The 19,037-nt window shown below is 37.1% G+C and overlaps 2 protein-coding genes across 4 annotated transcripts in view; one reads left to right on the top strand and one right to left on the bottom strand.

The window, feature by feature from the left end:
* doc2b (double C2-like domains, beta) overlaps positions 1-7,528 on the top strand; it is a 288,545-nt gene extending 281,017 nt beyond the window's left edge. For all 3 annotated transcript variants that reach the window (XM_067437770.1, XM_067437769.1, XM_067437768.1), the window contains one exon: positions 5,500-7,528. In XM_067437770.1, coding sequence (XP_067293871.1) covers positions 5,500-5,636 — 137 coding nt within the window. In that variant the 3' untranslated portion in view covers positions 5,637-7,528. The remainder of the gene's footprint in view (positions 1-5,499) is intronic.
* Positions 7,529-8,347: 819 nt separating this feature from the next.
* si:ch211-209a2.2 (uncharacterized) lies at positions 8,348-18,570 on the bottom strand. Its single transcript, XM_067437772.1, has 7 exons — positions 18,351-18,570; positions 18,001-18,096; positions 16,270-16,433; positions 11,553-11,636; positions 11,295-11,394; positions 11,145-11,207; positions 8,348-8,603 (listed from the first exon to the last, which is right to left on the bottom strand). The coding sequence occupies exons 1-7, from the start codon at positions 18,459-18,461 to the stop codon at positions 8,496-8,498; spliced, it is 726 nt and encodes a 241-aa protein (XP_067293873.1). The 5' UTR covers positions 18,462-18,570; the 3' UTR covers positions 8,348-8,495.
* Between the last annotated feature and the right edge of the window lie 467 nt (positions 18,571-19,037).

Raw genomic sequence — 19,037 nt, 5'->3', positions numbered from 1 at the left:
CTCCCTCATTTACTGTTCATGGCTGTTTTTGCCCCATTGACTTCCATTATAGCCACAAAAAAATTATTGGAAAGCCATGACACCATATAATCATGCATTCTTGATTGTTGGTGGTTTTCCCAGTTGGGAAGAGGTAAAATGTGTAATTTTTACAGTTGATAACCAGGTGGCACCATTAACCCTTTAGATAGGCCTGTGCTGAAGAAAAAAAAAGAAGCTTAGTTTCTGGCATTTGTATAGAGTATAATAACTGCATATAAATGAGGGATTAAAAAAATGTAAATCTGATGCTGCACACAAACTAACAATGCATCAGAGCCAGTGTTGTTACTAATCTTTGACATGCCCAAGACTGTGATAAAAGGTCAAAAAATATCCAGTCCACAATCACTTTTTATATTGAAAAATAAGTTATTTTGTGTGTATGTTTTTTTTTCCAAATCAGTTTTGAATCCGCTTTTGAAAATAATTTATGAACTTAGTTAAAGAGTTAAAGAGTGATAAGAGTGACAATGAAACAATGACAGCAGCTCAACAATAAACATGGAATCAAGTATGTAAACTTGCAACAGAACACATTTTAAAGTATTTTACTTTTGATTATTTTATTTATTTCTAAAGATCTCTTTGTATTTAGTAGCCTGTATTGGTGTACTTTAAAGGGATAGTTCACCCAAAAATGAAATTTCTGTCATCATTTACTCTCCCTCATGATGTCCCAAACCTGTATGAGTTTCTTCGTTCTGTTGAACATAAAAGAATATATTTTGAAGAACGTTTGTAACCAAATGTTTGCTTTGGGGGCAACATTGACTTCCATGGTAGGGATGTGTCTTCTTATGTATTCTACATAAAGAAATGCATACAGGTTTGGAACAACTTGAGGGTGAGGAAATTATGACAGATTTTTCATTTTTGGGTGCACTGTCTCTTTAAGCAGTCATTCTGAACCAGTAACCACTTTACTGACAATTCTGAAATTCAAAATTGTTTAATCCTCTTTATTAATTTACTATTATGACTATATTATTATGTAATTTTTTGTCCCATTTTAATCTAAATATTTTTTAAATATCAAACTGCTAAATGATAAATTGATAACATTAATATGCTATAATCTATTATTTAACGTTCTAATATCTAGAAAAATAAGTCTGCCAAGCTCTGATAATGTATGAAATATTATATTATCCATTAAAAAAACAATAGGCCTACCTTTAGTTCTCGGATGTGTCTGTCATCGCATGCTTTCAGTCACAGTCTGAGACACTGAAATGCTTCTGTGCAAAGGGTGCAGTTTGTCTTAGGTTCATCTTAAGTTACTGGACAGACCCACTCATGATACCTTTTTTTTCTATTCAGCCTTATATCTGGAAATCCTCTTGCGTTCAAACGGTGGACGCGAGCTCGACATGTTTTTAAAAAAACGCGCAAGTTTCCAGCGCATGTTCTCGAGACTCCGTCGCTATGGCAGCAAAGCGCCGCTAAAACGCAATCTTGTGTATCGCGTCCGTATTGGTTTGATACGGGACGCGTCATTTTGCTTATTCTAAATATTGATTGGGACTAGTACCTAGCGTCCCCCCCAAACCTACGCCATGGCCAGCGGGGTGGCCAGTGGGGTGGCCAGGGGTTGGCCAGGGGTGGCCGTGGCCACCCCTGGCCACCCCCTGGTGGCGCCACTGTCAGCCAGCTAGTTCGTTTTAACCAGCTAACAAGTTTAACAAGTTGACAAGCCGAATTAGCAACAAGATGTCACAGTAAACCAAATGTTTAAGTTAAAAAAAATGTGTGTACATGATCAAACGATGTACAGCGAATTCCAAACTAAATGCACTTCAGGAAAATGGGGCGCCATTTGTAGGGGTGTTCCAAACTAAAGTGAACTCCTGAATCCCTTCACAAAGTCCATTGGTGGTCACTTCAAGGAAGCAATTTCATTGTTTATTGTAACCCAGGATGGCGAGTCTTTGTGATTCCTTTTTAAGATGGATGGCGGGAGAGTTTGTGTTAATGCATAAATTCAATTTCACACGTTTGTTATACATCCATAGGAAGTTCAAATAAGTTCCTCATCCTTCCCTCGCACTTTGTAACATATCCTTCTCTCGTAGGTCAAAATGACCCGAATCCCCTATTTTTTGTCCATTTAATTTAAATTTTTTTTTGTTTGTTTGTTTTTTTATACAAATTTTGTATTTATTTTTTACCTTTAAATTACCTGATGTTATCAATAAATAATAAATTGTAATTTAACCCCTTAAGTGTCACTGGCCCACCGGTGGGCCCATTAGCCACTGCATGTTTAAAACAATATATCCTATATTTGTCCTGATCTAATGTTGACAAACTATATATCATTCGAAAGCTTACGAACTCAAGATTCATCCTGTGTAAACCGATTTGAAATCGGACCTTGCGTTACCATGGAAACGGCGCTCTAAATTATTCTAGCAGGCTCCTCCCCAAGTGGCGTTGTCATGTTTCATATTTATTTAACATATTTATTTAATTTATAATAAAAACCTTTTCTAATCTTGACAAAACGCATATCGTCGGAAAGGTCTTAGTCTCACGGTTCTAGATCTGCAAACTGTTTTGTGATATTTACACAAAAATATATACATTTGACACAGGAAATTGCATTTTAAAAAATCAATGGAATTTCAATGACACCCGGTGGCTATTTGTGGTACAACGCCTAAACAAAATCTCATGGGAACTTCAATTTTTGTGATATCAACTTCAAATTTGGAACACAAATTTATTAGACATATGGCTTTGATTTGATAGTAATTTTAGAGTCCACATTATTTTGTAACATATATATTTTATATTAAATATTAAATATCTAGTACAGTATTTTTGATTTACAGTACATTTAAACTTCCATAACTTTTTTAAACTTAATTTTTTTTAAATGATTTCACTTGAGCAATACTCTGCTGACTGTCTTCTTTAAAATGAGACCAAACTTATGTCTATATTCCAAAGCATTCTTGAATTGCAACCATTTAAGTTTGGATAGTGAATTTTCATGTATATTTTTAAAAAGGGGGGTGACACTTAAGGGGTTAAGCACATTCTTGACATTCCTTCAACTTAAATTCAAATTTAAGTTGAAGGAACTCACAATTTCATGCATAACCCTTTTAATTCAGCTCAAAATGTCTTACATTGGGTGTTTTTGTTTTGCCTCTTGTGGAAAAAGGATAATATATTTCACGATTCTTGCTCCATCTACAGCCTTATAGCCCTACATGGAGCAAATGAGCTGCCCAGCTGGGTCCTAAATTCAGTTTCTCTTAGGTATGCCTTTAGATGCACAGGTAGGCATAAAATAATTTTTTGGGAAAGTTTCAGCAGTTTTAGATTTGCGAGGACTCATTCCGCTTTCCATTCATTTCTATGGGAATCAAATTAAACCGCGAGAGAAGGATTTGTTACTTTTTTGAAATTTCAACCACACAACTCTTCAAATCCAGTCCTTTTCTGTGTGCATTAATGGTTCAAATGCGACAAAAGACCTAGGGTTTTAGACCACTCCGATGAACTCTAAATTAGGGAAGGGTAAGGGTTTATAGTAGATAATATGTTAGGTAAATACTGTCTGCAGTATCCAAACAAGAGACAAAGCAAATTTGAGAGCAGAGGAGACATGCACACACACACACACACACACACATAGCATATTTTAAAGCAGCACTAGGTAACTTTTCAACCTTCATAATATATTTTCAAGACTCTTGTGATGATAAATCGACTTACAATAGGTTGAATGACACGTCTGCCATAGCCTGATGGGGTCTGTATCATTTTTAATCGTACTTTTAAACTTCAGGTTTCGGGTAGAAACCCAAGAACAAAAAGAACTACAAAATTCGACTGCTTTACTGCATATACGTCACTTCCACCAACACCCACACTTCCTTAAATTCGGACGTGCGAGCCCAACTTTGTTCGTCGGATAATATAGTCATGTCCGAAGCAGCAGAGACAAATAAGAAAGAAAAGGTTTTGTTGGAGGAAAGCAATAAGAGGAAACGAAAAAGTGATGGGATTAAAGGCAGGACGAGGATCAACATGTGACCAGCGTTTGCTCGTCAGCGTGAGCTGAAGGAGGCGTGCCCGACCGATGCTGTCATGCTTGTTTTGGTGATTACCTACCACTCAAACATTGAACTGAAGTATCATATAGATTCTGTAAAACAGTAACCAATAGACTACTATAATGACGCTGGCTTGTAAACGTGAGCATCGCGATTATTTGGCGTTTGAAAAAAATAAAACCCATGAAATTATATTCATATGACATGCTGAAACATATGCCACTGACTGTACCTGGGATGAAGACATTTCACACCCGACGCCAGAAGAACACCTGCATGTGAACTCCTCCTGCAGTGTTCAGAGGAACTGTTAGTGCTGCACCAACCCGCGGAGACGCTTTTATGAAGTTATTTGGCCCGCCCCGCACCACTGTATATATTACTGTATACAACCCGCCCCGCACCCGCGACCATTAAATAAACATAAGGGGTCCACTGGTTATGAGACGACCCACGCATCACTAGCACAGGGCTATCAGGTTTGTCATGTCAACAAATGCACGCGCGATGGCATCCCCTGTTGTAGGATGACAGAGCTTACGACAGTAGTTGAGGACATTATTTTTCCCCAACTGTAGGGGGACCCCGAGAGCAAAAGTTGCCAAGTGCTGCTTTAATAACTGTATAAATATTTCCAACAATTATATTAACTGAAATAAGGAATTCCTGTTAAGAACAGCTAATATGTTAAGGCACTGTTGTCATGATAACATTTCATGTTAAGATAATGAGGAAATGACATTGTCTTTCCTTGCTTCCTTCGCTAAGGGCCAGATTTACTAACGGCTTGTGCCAGAGCAAACCTTACTAAATACAAGGAATGTAAAATTAGAGCTGAAAAGGTGCACACAGGGTTATTTTTACAGCTGACCTTATTGTGTATGCATTTGTAGGAGTTTCCCTTTCAGGCGCATAATTTATGGGAGAAGAGTATTTAAATAAATCATGCACGCAAGGTGATTTACTAAGGTTTACGCGCATCACATTACAGGTATTTGTCGCCATTATTTAAACCAGACACTAATGTAGATTGTGTTGGTCATTATGAAAATGATCCGGCTGCATCTGTGTTCGGTAATTTGCATGTGGTCAGTAGATCATACACAGAACTTTTCACTCCCAGCTGTGCTTTTATGGAATTGCTCTCGCATGCTAGTTTGCCCCCAAGAGAGTTCCAAACGGCTACATTGGACACGAACAGAACCCCCACTTCAAGGGATTTTCCCTTCAGACCAAGTAGGGCATGAGCCATAGTGCTACGTGATGGTTTTGTCGACTGGGCTGAAACTTTCTCCAGCAGGTCATCCAGTTATGGCCTGAGTCCCATAGGGAACTTCTGACCTTTGGTTGTTTTTAGCTGTCTTAATGAACTTTTCCACCTTTTCTCCAGGTGGAGTCTCTTTAGGTATAAATGCCAACGGCGAGAGGCTGAAACACTGGTTTGACTGTCTGAAAAACAAGGACAAGAAAATCGAGCGCTGGCACACGTTAACCAATGAACTCCCTGGTTCAGGGTACAATGACTGAAAGGCTGAAAGTTTCAAGTGGTTGCATCAGCAAAGCACCGCCCCTTTCCTACATGATGTCGATGTAAAGCCCAGCAGCCTGTGATGGATAGATCAACAACCCAGCGGTCCACTGATTTAGAGATGGGTGCCAGTATCTGATCCAAACTAACACACCTGCTCTATCTCTTGTATGCTTCCTGGTGTTGAGCTTGCAGTCTGATTGTGTGGCTTGATGTGGCTTTTGGGCTTGTATAAGGGTCTTTAACCTGTGTTTGTAAAACCTCATTGACAATGGAGAGATGTTGATCACAGCCAACAAGAGATCAGTTCCTGTCTTCAAATATTTAACCACACTCTACTGCTCTCTTACTCCATTTTCTTGGCTATCTTTGAGGTTTTATGTGTATTCAAGAATGCTGTTTACAGACGTTAACTCTCAGTAAATGTATCATTACACATCATGGCAACAAATGGGCTCTGAAAATACAATTTCCAAAACAAGACAGAACTGCATATTGTTTACATCTAGAATACAGTCTAAACCCTTCCTGAAGACCAGGGCATAAACTACAAACAGATGATTGAGAGGAATATATTTGTCAGTGGAGGTTAAAAAAAGAGTTTTTACTTCCCCTGTCCATCACAATAGGCAAGAATATTTTCTTTTTTTTTTAAATTAAATTGATTAACCTCCTAGAGAGTCTACTTAATGAATGTAATTTACTTTTATTTTGTTTCTGTGCCCTCCCTGCAAATGAACCGTGTGCCACTGACATTGAGTTTCAATAGCCATTTCTCTAGAGGGAACAGAGACCAAAACCCCGTTTACACAGAGGATACGCACTATACTAGAATTGAAGACCATGGATTATACTTTGATTTGGAGGTTTATCCAACTCTTGCTTGGCCGTTAATTATTGATTTTCAGATGAAGCACTGTGCCCAAGCCCAATCCATACATTGAATTAACATCTTTTATTCTAAAGTCTGTAAATCAAAAAATGGACTTGGCAAACTTTTACAAGTTACTATTGTTTTGAGATGTATTAATAGCATGTTTATCTTATTCTTCCTTTGAGCATTTTAAAGATGACTTAATATATTTTTTTAAATACTGTATTAAAAGTCATTTAACACATTTCTTTTCATTTTGTGTATTTCATCAAGTTGTTATTTTGTGGCATTAAATTATAACCAGTGTATTATTTTAACCTTTCCGTATTATTGCATATTTAGCATGCCGTTGGTGGATATTGTAGATATTACTATATTGCTGTACGTTTTACCTTTTTTTTTTCACTGTTTAAGGGAAACTACATTGGCGATCAGACTTCTATGTAAGCTTGTTTCCTCCACAAACTTATCTCATAATTCTGACTTTTTAACTCGTAATTGCGACTTTATATTATGCAATTCTAAGAAAAAGTCAGAATTGTGAGATGTAAACCCACAATTAGCTTTTTTCTTTTTTATTCAGTGGCAGAAACAAGCTTCCATAGACTTCAGATGCTGTCCATTTGTTAAACACCATGAAACTCCTGTACACAGCCCTATGATGTATGTTCACCAACTGAGAAACCTTACTGCTCTGACGATGTTCATCGTGCAAGCCACTCCTGTGACATTTTTGTAATATTTTTGCCTTTGTACACAACTCTATGGCATAAAAATGCATGCAATGTTCTTGGGCTGTCATTAAAATAACTTTGCTTCATGTTTGATACTGCTGTTCTTCTCTGTAAAAAGAGAGTTCCTGCTCTCGGATGCTACAAGAATGTCAGCCTTCCTTTTCAGAACGTTTTTTGTACTTTTGAACGCTATCGCATTGCCCGTCAGGTTGCTCTATTGACTGGACATGTGACTGCATGTTACAAAAATAAATAAATCTTGTCTTGTTTTGATCATTTTTAACTCTCAGGCAATTGTTTGCATATTATAGTGGTTCTCTGATGAAGTCAATATATTTCTCCTCCTGGTCCACCTTAATCTTGCACCGAATGGCCGAATTATCGTGCCTTTTTTTTTGTAACTGTGTGTTTTTGCACCACTCACTTTACAAAGTTTCCTAGAATGATATTAGTTTTTAATATGAAAACAATACGATACATATAGCATAAGTTACATTCTTGTCTGTGTTACACTGTAAAACATTGTGTCTTATGGAATATGCCTCTTAAACACACACTATGGGTATCCTTACACTGTGTGCCAGTGCTGTGATGACTGAGGTAGAGGATGCCCGTATATCTTCAGATTCTGGCATCTGGTAGTGCTAAATATTCAAACTAAAAAAGCAACCGATTGGCTCTCTTTGCTCCCTTACTCACTGTGCATCTTAAATTGCTCATTCATTCTTTGAATGTTTATTTAAACCATAATGTATCTTTAACCTATTGTGGGTTAGTCAACATATATAGTGGAAACATCACGAACCACTGAAAGCATCAAGATAATGCCATTATCAATATAATGCCATTATTAAGTGCCGTCAGACACCAGAATCTGTATTTTACTTTCATTTTTGTCCAACTTCAAAGTATTATATTTAGCGTGTTTTTTTTACTATGGCAAAGGATATTTGCTATTTACATGTTCAGAACTGGAAACCCATTTCAAATAAACACCTGAAAATGAGTTCACCTCTTTTTGTCTTGAAGATTAATATCGAACTGGAAGAAACAGAATATCAAATACAAATAATAAAAATAAATAAAAAAAATTTAGAAATATTTTATTGCTTCATCAAACTATTTTAGTTGTTCTAAAAACATCTAAAACACATTTTTTTCCTCTAGCCTATGAAAAAATGCTTTTAATAGCCAATGACAATGAACTTTAACCTTTGAACCCTCTGACAATTTCAGACAGCTGCTGTTCTTCACTTTTCTGAGGCCTGATGGGCCTGATTTCTCAACAGCTCCTCCAAGTGTTGTAAGCCTAGTCTCTGAGCATCATCTATAGGCCTGTTGTTTAACCTGTCTCTTTGCTGTTATTTCAGAGAAGATTGAAATAATGTCATTTTTAATTATTAAAATACAAGGAGATATAGGGTGTCTTCACACTTGGCATGTTTGGTTCGATTAAAACAAACTCTAGTGCGATTGCTCTGTTAGTGCGGGTTAATTTGAATAAGTGTAAACGCTGCCGAAAATGGGTCTTGCTTCCAAGCGATCTCTGGTGCAGTTCAAAAGAAATATGACTAAACTAAACTAAACCAAAAACAGGACATATTGTGACAAGATGCAACCCTAAAAAGGACAGAATACTCCAGCATATCCATTTTTTCTCATCATATTCGTAATGTTGCCCATTACAGTTAAGTACAGAACAGTACATTAAGTACATTAGAACCGCGTCTCCTCGCAGCAGATCTTCGTTTGTGTGTGTGTGACAGAGGGATTCCTGCCACTGTTTTGGCTTCTTTACCAATTTTATGAGTTCTCCATCAAGAGCAGGAGATTCTCACAAACATTAAAGTGATGTCTAATGATGCCATTGATATATCAGACGTGTGTATGGGTATTAAGACTGCATTAAAACATGCATATAACACATACAGTAGCCTACGTAGTGGCCAATAGTGATACCCGGCCTAGGAAAATCTACAATCATTTGGACATCATGTATATATATATATATATATGTGTGATCCTACATTTTCCTAGGCTGGGTATCACTATTGGCTAATATCTTGCTCAAAAGTTTGCACACCCCACCTAGGCTACGCACATACAACGAGCAGATTTAGCCAAGCACACAACATTGCTTTTGATGTTTGCCAAGTTCCGTCACGAAATATACACCAAAAAAGCCAACCAATCAAGTTGTGAACATATCTGTGCTTTTAGGTTCAGTATATTTAGGTTCTGTGTTAAAATGCCAATGTGAATGCTAAATGGTTTTTTTGTCTTTTTTTGGTCCGGACCAAGCTAACCAAACTACAAGTGTGAACACACCCACAGTGATGATTTTTTATTCTCACAGTACCAAAAGTGAAAAGTTTGGAGACATCTGGCTTTCTCATGAACTTAACCTTTTGATCGAAAAGGTTTTTAATGTTTGGAAATGACTTTCACAACCAAAAACAGTTTCAATTTAATTGAATTTGTTAAAATGAAGTTAAACAGAAAAGTGAGGGAAAAGCAGTGAAAAGTGCCAAGCATATACAGTGAGACAAAAAAAGTATTTCGTCCACCACCAATTGTGCAAGTTCTTCCACTTAAAAAGATGAGAGAGGACTGTAATTTTCATTATAGGTACACTTCAACTATGAGAGACAAAATGAGAAAACAATAAAGAAAATGCTCGCCTCGGTGAGTAATGTAGCCAGTCACAGACATGTTTGTAGATATCTACAACGCAGTTGGCCAATCACAGGTGTTGAACTTGGAATCCACTCACCGCTCGAGTGTTTGTCCAGACGCTGAGTTCAGTTAAAAAAGCGTGTCAATCCTCTGTAAGTGCAGACATTGTGAAAATAAGAGCTTCATTGTATACCAGCTTCACTGCAGAAATCTGTGAGATTGCGTTTATTGAATGAGTGACAGCTTTTAGTGATTATAAAGGGAGCACTCTTTGCACGCTGTCTATTAATAAAATTATTTTTTATTAATAGGTCTTATATTCAGAATTTGAATAAAACTTCTGTTTTCCATTCGTGACAAGCGGCCACATACGCTTCAATACAGTGACCCATCCACATATACAAGCGGGATTCACTCGAAAAATGTGATGACTGATCAGTTATAAATAATCATGTCGAAATCAGGCTCATAATGTCAGGAAAACACGATTCCTGGCTGCATATCATTATCCATGGATCACTGAATCTGTGGTAAGTTGTAAGGACCACTATATCGAACCCAACCCTTAGTTTAAACTGATAATTGTTTGCTATACTCGCGTTTTCCTCTAATAGCTGCGGTCACACAGCAGCTCTTCTGCCACTCAGTCCCGGCTCAGGGGGCGTTCCGGCGGGAAAGTGCCATCGATGCATTCCCTCTATACTGATAACGAGTTCAAACAGGTGCCATTAGTACAGGTAAGGAGTGGAGGACAGAGGAGCCTCTTAAAGAAGTAGTTAAAGGTCTGTGAGAGCCAGAAATCTTGCTTTTTTGTTGGTGACCAAATACTTATATTCCACCATAATTTGCTAATAAATTCTTTAAAAACCAGACAATGTGATTTTCTGGATTTTTTTCCCATTCTGTCTCTCATAGCTATTGTGTACATATGATGAAAATTACAGTCCTCTCTCATCTTTTTAAGTGGGAGAACGTGCACAATTGGTAGCTGACCAAATTCTTTTTTGCCCCACTGCATGTGAACTGCCTCAAGTCTAATGAACTTGATGAGAAAATGAACAGTGTGCAGATGTGTTATCAAGCCACAAGGTGGCAACGTTACGGTCTGTAAAATACAAGATTGTTTTGATTTTTTTTTATAGTTTTGATGACTATCAAAAAAATGTGTCCAAAGTCCAAACTCTTGGCAGATAAACAATTGCTTTTAAATCCTGTGTCCGTACCTCAAGATCTGATCCATTACTGATACAGAACTTCACCATTTCAGGTTGATTGGTGTACACTGCCTATTAAAGCAAATTAAGGAAGATGAGCCAAGCTTAGGTGCTCTTCATAGAGAAAACATTTACTTGATATTTCTGAGAAAACCTCACCACATGCAAGGGTGTTCGACCATGAGCATCAGGAACATTAAAACTGATTCCAGCCTTCTTCCACAACTTCATGTCTTCTTTCTCTCCAAGGCATGCAAGACTGAAATGCACAATCCATATTCAAGCACAATCTAAATCCATATAAGATTACAGTTATTGTTATATAGTTCAGCAATAACATATTTGTCAGACTGATACATTTATCAAGTGCCTTCTTTTGTAAAATGTTCCTTTGTATAGAAACATAATCCCACTTACTAGCACATCTCAGCCCCAAGTTCCTCTGAAGTTTTTTCCAAAGATCCTGCTGCAGAAACTAATAGTGCCACCACATCCAGACTCCTATTGATTTAAAAGGAGAATCAGTAAATGGGGGTATGAAACAGTGTATGGAAATGAATGGGGTTTGGGGCAAAAATGTCACAATGAAACTAAATCTATTGCCTATCAGGAATAAAGTGAAATTTGAAAATGAATGAAAAGTGTCAACCACTGCATAAACATTTAGATCTGCCCACTTTACATTCAATATATATATATTTTTTTTGCAGCATTGAGCATTAAATTATTACATTATACATATAAAAAAAACATCTTTCTGTGTATCTCATGAATGCAATGGCCAATCAGAGGCTGTTTAGATTAGTCACCGCAGGAAAGGCAGTCACCGCTGCTGGGCAGTAGTGACGCTACTAGCTTAACTACATTTTTCAGTAGCTTGTCAGTACCTCAGTTACTTTTAACCCTATATGCATGACCGTCTTGCCAAACATTCGTACATATTCGGGTCGACAGCTTCTTGAGCACATCCATCATCAAGTGACATTGACACTAATATTTGATTGTGTTTAGTACTTGATCTCTGCAGTAAATCACTAAGCCATTTCAAGCTTTGCTGATTATAATTATTATAGTTTTGTTTTCTGTCTGAGGTAACTAAGAGTGAAACGTAACTTCATCATTGCGTATCAGACATAAAGGGGAATTGTGCCCTATTTTGTCATTATAGATTAGTATATCATTGTGCAAAAAATATACATACAATCTTAGGCCCTGTCCACACGAACACGGGTATTATCAAAACCGCAGCTTTTTCTACGCGGTTTGGCTGTTCGTCCACACGCAAACGCTGTATCCGGTTACTGAAACCAGACTTTTTTGAAAACTCCGGCCAGGGTGAAGATTTTTAGAAACTCCGATTCCGATTAAGTCGAAGTGCGCGTCGTTCTCTCCATTGTTTGACATCAGATTTTCCACGTTATCTCCTTTTGATTTACATGAGTCGAGTCTATGTGGTGGACTCTACTAACAGCGCTTATCACATGTATAGCCTACAGATACATGTTCAGTTATTTCATTGTATTGCAGAACAAAGGCGCCAGAATGCAATAATACAAAATAGTAAAGCAAGTGTGTGAAGTGGAGCTATTACAGTCCACTTCAGCCCTGCACCTGTGTATATACAGGTACCTGTCACTGGGTCCAAAGTAAAGGAACTTGTAGAAGTGTTTCACTTGAGCCCATGGCATCCTTCAGTCAGTGCAATGTGCATCGGTGGATGGAACCCATGTGGAAATCAGGCAGCCAATCATAGCGTAGTTTTGCATTCTCATGTGGACAGATTTTTTTTTAAACGGTGCTTGTGTGGACGCGATTGTTTTTTAAAACTCAGGAGGAAAAACTCCGGTAATAAAAATACCCATGTATACAATACAATTTTGACAAAACAACTAGTGGAAAAACAGACATTTAATTATAAATCTATTTTTTTTTTCTTGTTATATTGTTTAATATGGATTGTTTGAGGAATACTAAGAAGGTTGATTTCTAACTTTAAAAAACCTGAAAAATCCTCCCTCACATCTCCCCCTCAACCCCTATTGACAGAAATGAGAGATGGAGAGGGAGATGTGAGGGAGGATTTTTCAGGCATGACTTTTTACTGCGCCGAGTCGAAGTACTCTCAAAAGTGCTATTCCGCCATACATTATAGTTCTCCTTTTAAATCTGCTAAGAAAAGCGCCACGTTTAATTTTGTGTCAACATACTTGGTCTCTCAGGTATTTGTGTAACTGTATTTAAATAGGGGACATGTGGAGGTGTTTGGTCGCTTCTAACTTGATCTCTGTTTGGTACCATAGTGAATGAACTGGGCTTAGTGGGCTAAGCTAAATGCTATCAGATCGTCACCGCGCATCAGAGAGATTAAGAGCATGCACTGAGACGAGAGAGGTATGTGTCAACTCGTCATAGTTAAAGGAATAACATAGTTATGTAAATGTATTTTGTTCTGTATGTAAGGGAGTGAAATTGCAAAAATTACAGTGTTTAAAAAGCTCAGTTCAGTGTTGTTGCTGTAATTGTAAAAAACAGAAATAACACAATAAATAAATATTGGTTCTATATATCGGTTATCAGCACATAAACATGCAAATAATCTGTATCGGTTATTTAAAAATCAGTATCAGTCGATCACTACTGTAGCCTAGTATATTTGTTGTAGCCATTTAACAATGCATTTTGTTTCATATTTATGTTTAAATAATATAATGTTATTTTTAAATTTCATCTAGGCTATACTGATTATGAAAAGTGCAAAGATACTCAATGTCAAACACATTGAGTGGGTCAGAATTAATTTTCACCACTTCATTAAGTTTTGTTTTGTAGAAAGCCTTTCTTTAAAGTGGATTTTGTTTTCTATAAATTGTATCTTAATTTTAACCAATGTTTTTCATTAGCCAATTGCCTGGATTTAATAAATAAGAAGCAACTAAACTATAGCAGACAATAATCGTAACATCGATGCACCAGCGCGATCATTGCTTGCATTGCTTACTTGTGTAATTAACCTGCATTTTTAGACTAATCCTGACTCCTGAGTATTACATTTAAGTTGCATACATTTTGTTCTTGCACTGATGTTACATTTGTAGCCATTTTGCACTTTGACAGCCAGTTTGAGATTAGGGCTGTCAACGAATATTCTAAATTCAAATATATATTCGAATAGTTTTTAAAAAACAAATTTTGAAGGTGAAAATTAATATTCGAATTTTAAAAAATACAAATTTTAAAAAAGCGGGGGGAAACCCTGTCGCGGTAGTAGAGGCGTGGCTGTCTGTTTTGCAAAAGTGAGCAAACGCATGGAGGTTCAGGGACAGGTCACGGGACAGGAGTCGCACTGTCACTGCTGAAAGTTGACGCGTCTTGTAGTGAAGATGGCAGAAAGTGCAGAGCCCAACTCGACCACGGCAGAGAAAGCGATTTTAACTCTCCAAAATCTAAAAAGCTATGTCTGGAAGTACATTGGATTTTGGTCGGTAGGAGGTAAAATTGATGAGCCGCGAGATAAAGTTATATGCAAGCAATGTAAGATACAGTTAGCATAGCATGCCTAATTTTATTTAACATTAAACAGAAACACTAAAGTGTAGGCTACTGTACTGACTGAAGAGAGATTGCATGAATAAAGGATAAATGCACTGCTTTCACTGGTGTGATTATTTACCATTTCATGTCAAGGAAAAGTGCCATGTTTAGCACAGCAGAGCTCGCTCGGAGCGTTCAATATGCTGTAAAACTTCAATTAATATTAATAATATTTGTTTCAATCACTGAATGAAGCCTGCTATATTTGGGACAAGAGTCGCAAGTCTCGCGACCTTAAATTGCTTGCACAAAACTCTTGTTTAGCACTCAAAGTTTGTTCATTTAAACCATTGCGCGGTGAGAGAGAGAGAGAGCGAGAAAGGTCTGCATCTGCGGTCTTGGCCATTAGTTAATTTACTTGTTTTTGTGTAAGTAATACGTTGTCAAATATGTAAAATGTAAAAACTTAAATAGACTACCTATACAAGCTGTATAGGTACAAGTAGTTATGTCTCTTTGTATTAATTTGTCCTGTTATTGACGTAATGCGCGTATTAATTCGAACACTGACAAAATGCGCACCCAGATGTTCGAATAGTTCGAATATTCGTGTTTGTTTTAGAGGGAATATTCAAACGTTATTTTTGAGCAATTTTGACAGCCCTATTTGAGATATAGGCTATATTTGAGTATTGGATGTATTGGATAGTTTTTGTCATTGAAATGACTGGGAAAAAAGTTTCCCAATCAACCTGAATTCACCCCATACTTTTTAAAATCAGAATTAAATTGTATTATATTGCTTGAATCCACTCTCACCCATACACACAGGGATGCGTAGCAGCACAAACATTTTTGCATATTAAAAATAAAAGGATTCCTCTCTGGAGAAGCGTTCAGGTTTTCCGCTCGTAAATTCATATATAGCGAATCCGCCAAGGTGCAATCACAACTGGCTTTTAAAGGGAATGGGAGATGAGACTCTTGATTGTTTTATTGCACGATGCGCCCAAAACACACCCATGAGTCATTATGAGACTAGGTACAACCCTTTTAGACCATGCGCACATACCACTTTTTTCTGTCGTTAAACTAGCAAAAGTGGATTTGGACACGCCCTAAGTGCACCTGCGCCATGCGCTTCAGACCATATGCTCAGATCTCTAAAATAGGGCTCACTGTAACAACGAGTTTTTGAGAGAGTGCTTAAAAGCACAGTATGGGGTTCATTGCCGCTAGAGGTCACACATTTAAAACAAAGGCGTAGCTTGATGACACCGAGATTGAGCGCAGAATCTTAGGAGTTATCGTCTTCACCTCACAGCCGATGGAAAAGGATTTGGGACGTGACTCATTTTAATGGATGAGATTATTAACGTTACAGTATTATAAAGCAAATCAGGACCAAATGTTGTGGGAGCTGAACGAGGTCACTGAAACGATTGGCAATGAGAGATGACCGTGACATACAGTTCGACAGCAGCAGAGCTTTCACTTCCAAATCAATTCCAGGGGGTAAATATTGCTCCTTAATGGAAAAGATAATTTCTGGCCCTGCTTTGCAATGTATATTCAGTAAAAAGTACATAAATATGATGAGTACTTGGAACGTATGGCATCTCGCAGTGGAGTTACTCCATCACGGTCAATGGCATTCACATCTGCTCCCTGCTGCAGCAAGAAGCGAACAGTGCTTTCATAGCCCTCTGCTGCTGCCACATGTAAAGCTGTCCGACATCGCTCATCACTGCATGAGACTTCAGCACCCTATAAGATAAGTGCAACAATACACATTTAGGGTAGGTGTACAACTATTTAAAAATGAGTCTTTGTGTATTTCTACAACCACATAACGTTTCTCTGGTTAGAGGCGGCTGAAATCCAGTTTTACACACAACTGCCAGTCTAAATGGAGAGGTTCTCAAGAGACATCAGTAGCTTCAAATACCTGTTTGCTGCTCAAGCCATCCTAGGGTGTGTATATGACATTTTTCTTTCAGACGAATACAATCTGACTTATTGTAAAAAAAAATAATAATAATAATAATAATATCCTGGCTAGTCCAAGCATTATAATGGCAGCCCAAATTTGAAGCTAAAAAAAGTGCATCCATCCATTATAAAAGTGCTCCACATAGCTCCGGGGGGTTAATAACGACATTCTGAAGTGAATTGATGGGATTGTAAAATAGAAATATCCATATTTAAACCTTTATAAAGTAAAATGTCATATACACCTAGTCTGGCTTGAGGGTGAGTAAATCATGGGGTCATTTTTATTTTTGGGTAAACCACACATTTAAGATAAGTCCATGCATACCATTCTCATCTCCATGCGTGCCATAACACTGTCTGACGCACCCACCGCTAGCCGCTAGGTAAACGGCACCATCTAGCCTACTGCTCAATAAGTGACAATATAACGCAACATTTTCCTATTTACATGTTGTGATGTTGTATTGTGTACAAAGACCAACGGAAAATGAAAAGTTATGATTTTTTTAGACCGATATCGCTAGGAACTCGATACTCTCATTCCAGCGTAATAATCCAGGAACTTTGCTGCCGTACAATGGGTGCAGTGATGCAGTGAATAATATCACGCAGTGCCTGAAAATAGGCTAACTTCCGTCAACATAACCAACGTGACAACCTGCTTGCAAAGAGAGCACACTGGGGACTATTTTCAGGCGCTTATCAAACATTACATACAGACACAGAGGTCATAAACTGATTTTATTTTATTTCCATGTTTGTATTTATTGGTTTATTTGTTTTTAACTTGTTAGTACTGTTGCATTGTGGGACGAGACGCTAGAAGGAAACATTTCACTTCATTGCATCACATGTACTTGACAAATAAAGAACCTTGAACTAGTCAATGTATGAATGTATTTTTTCATGTGAGCTTTTTGTTTTTTGCATAAACTCTTTATCTGTATAGTTTGCCTTTTTACATTACTTTGTCAGATAAAGCTCTCATTTAAGACTAGGATAAACACCATTAAATGAATAAAACAATTGGAGAATTTGCTTTTTAACATGTTAAATACATGTGATATGCCCATTTTCAGCCTATTCCCCATATTCATAAATAGGTTCTCAAGTTTCTAAACAAGAGAGAAGGTGAAGTGAATGATATCAGGTGAAAGAACTGCAAAAATATGCAGAATATAATCACAGCCTCATTTTACAAGAACTGACACTGAAGTGACAGCACAGGGAGAAACTTAACAAGAAAATAGCAAGCGTGAAATTGAAAGGTAGACCTTGCTGTAGACTTACATGAGTTAACGTTACAGCTGTTGGTAACAGTAAGTTAACTTAACGTTACCTCTCGAATATGTTCCTCCAGGCCGATATAATCTTCTTCTACAGCTGAGGCGTTCATTAGATTAGGGAAAAGAGCAAACTGGCACATTTTCATCTCCTATAATTAAAGGAAAACAATCTGAAAATTGTGACCAGTTAATGTTAGACCTAACGTTAACTGATGAAGATTTTATTTTACAAACGTTTAGTAACGTTAACTGTTAAGTGTCTCCATGCAGCTAACGTTAGTGATTCTAACTCTAACTAGCTAACTTATTACATCCAGCATATGCTACTGTCTAGTTATTTTATTCAATAATTAATTAATATAACTTTATTTCGTTGTTAATAGCTTCTGACGTTAACACCAACCGTCCTGGGGCAATCCAGTCCAAGCCAGCCGAGGCGAAGAGAAGTCGTTACAGCAGACAAATATCTATAAACTCTAACTGGGATCTTTTGATTTGAAAAACAAACCCCCATAATAAAAGAAAAGTATGCACAGATTATTTAATTGGTCAAGGGTGAAGTTACTTCGATATATTCGCTTGAAAATAACGGCGCTAAAATTTGAGAGTGAGGTCACGTGACATGCCTCGCGTAACATCTACTACGTATATAAATAAATGTAATTTATTTCTATTGCAACAAAGTATACAACCGTAAACAATATTTATTTTAGCATATATTCTTGTGAATTTAGAATTTTCCCCAAGGAAAGAAAAATAATGTTAATATGTTTTATCACTGGAATATTACAGATATCAAAATTATTCATCTTGAATTTTTCTGTTGAACAAAAATCCTAGAAATAATATCTAAATTAAATATCTATAATTCACTTTTCGATACCATGGAAATGTAACATGCCATAGAGTCCAGTTATAAATGCTTAAAGGGATAGTTCACCCAAAAAATATCCTATGATTTGCTCACCCTCAAGCAAGGTGTATGACATTATTGTTTCAGGTTATTAAAATCTGAGTTATATTAAAAATATTCCGTCATAAGTTGTGGTTTTTACGTAAGTTGAATATGGAAGGCGATACAACTAAAGCT

The sequence above is a fragment of the Pseudorasbora parva genome, chromosome 3 (assembly GCF_024679245.1).
Source record: "Pseudorasbora parva isolate DD20220531a chromosome 3, ASM2467924v1, whole genome shotgun sequence".
Taxonomy (NCBI): domain Eukaryota; kingdom Metazoa; phylum Chordata; class Actinopteri; order Cypriniformes; family Gobionidae; genus Pseudorasbora; species Pseudorasbora parva.
Note: the sequence above shows the minus strand (reverse complement) of the source record. Positions and strands in the feature narration are given on the sequence as shown.

Coding starts and splice junctions, on each gene's coding strand:
- si:ch211-209a2.2 (XM_067437772.1), bottom strand. CDS start 18,461: ATGGGGGTTTGTTTTTCAAATCAAAAGATCCCAGTTAGAGTTTATAGA. Junction 18,097..18,350: donor GACTGGATTGCCCCAGGACG/GTTGGTGTTAAC, acceptor CTTTAATTATAG/GAGATGAAAATGTGCCAGTT. Junction 11,395..11,552: donor CTTGGGGCTGAGATGTGCTA/GTAAGTGGGATT, acceptor TGTGCATTTCAG/TCTTGCATGCCTTGGAGAGA.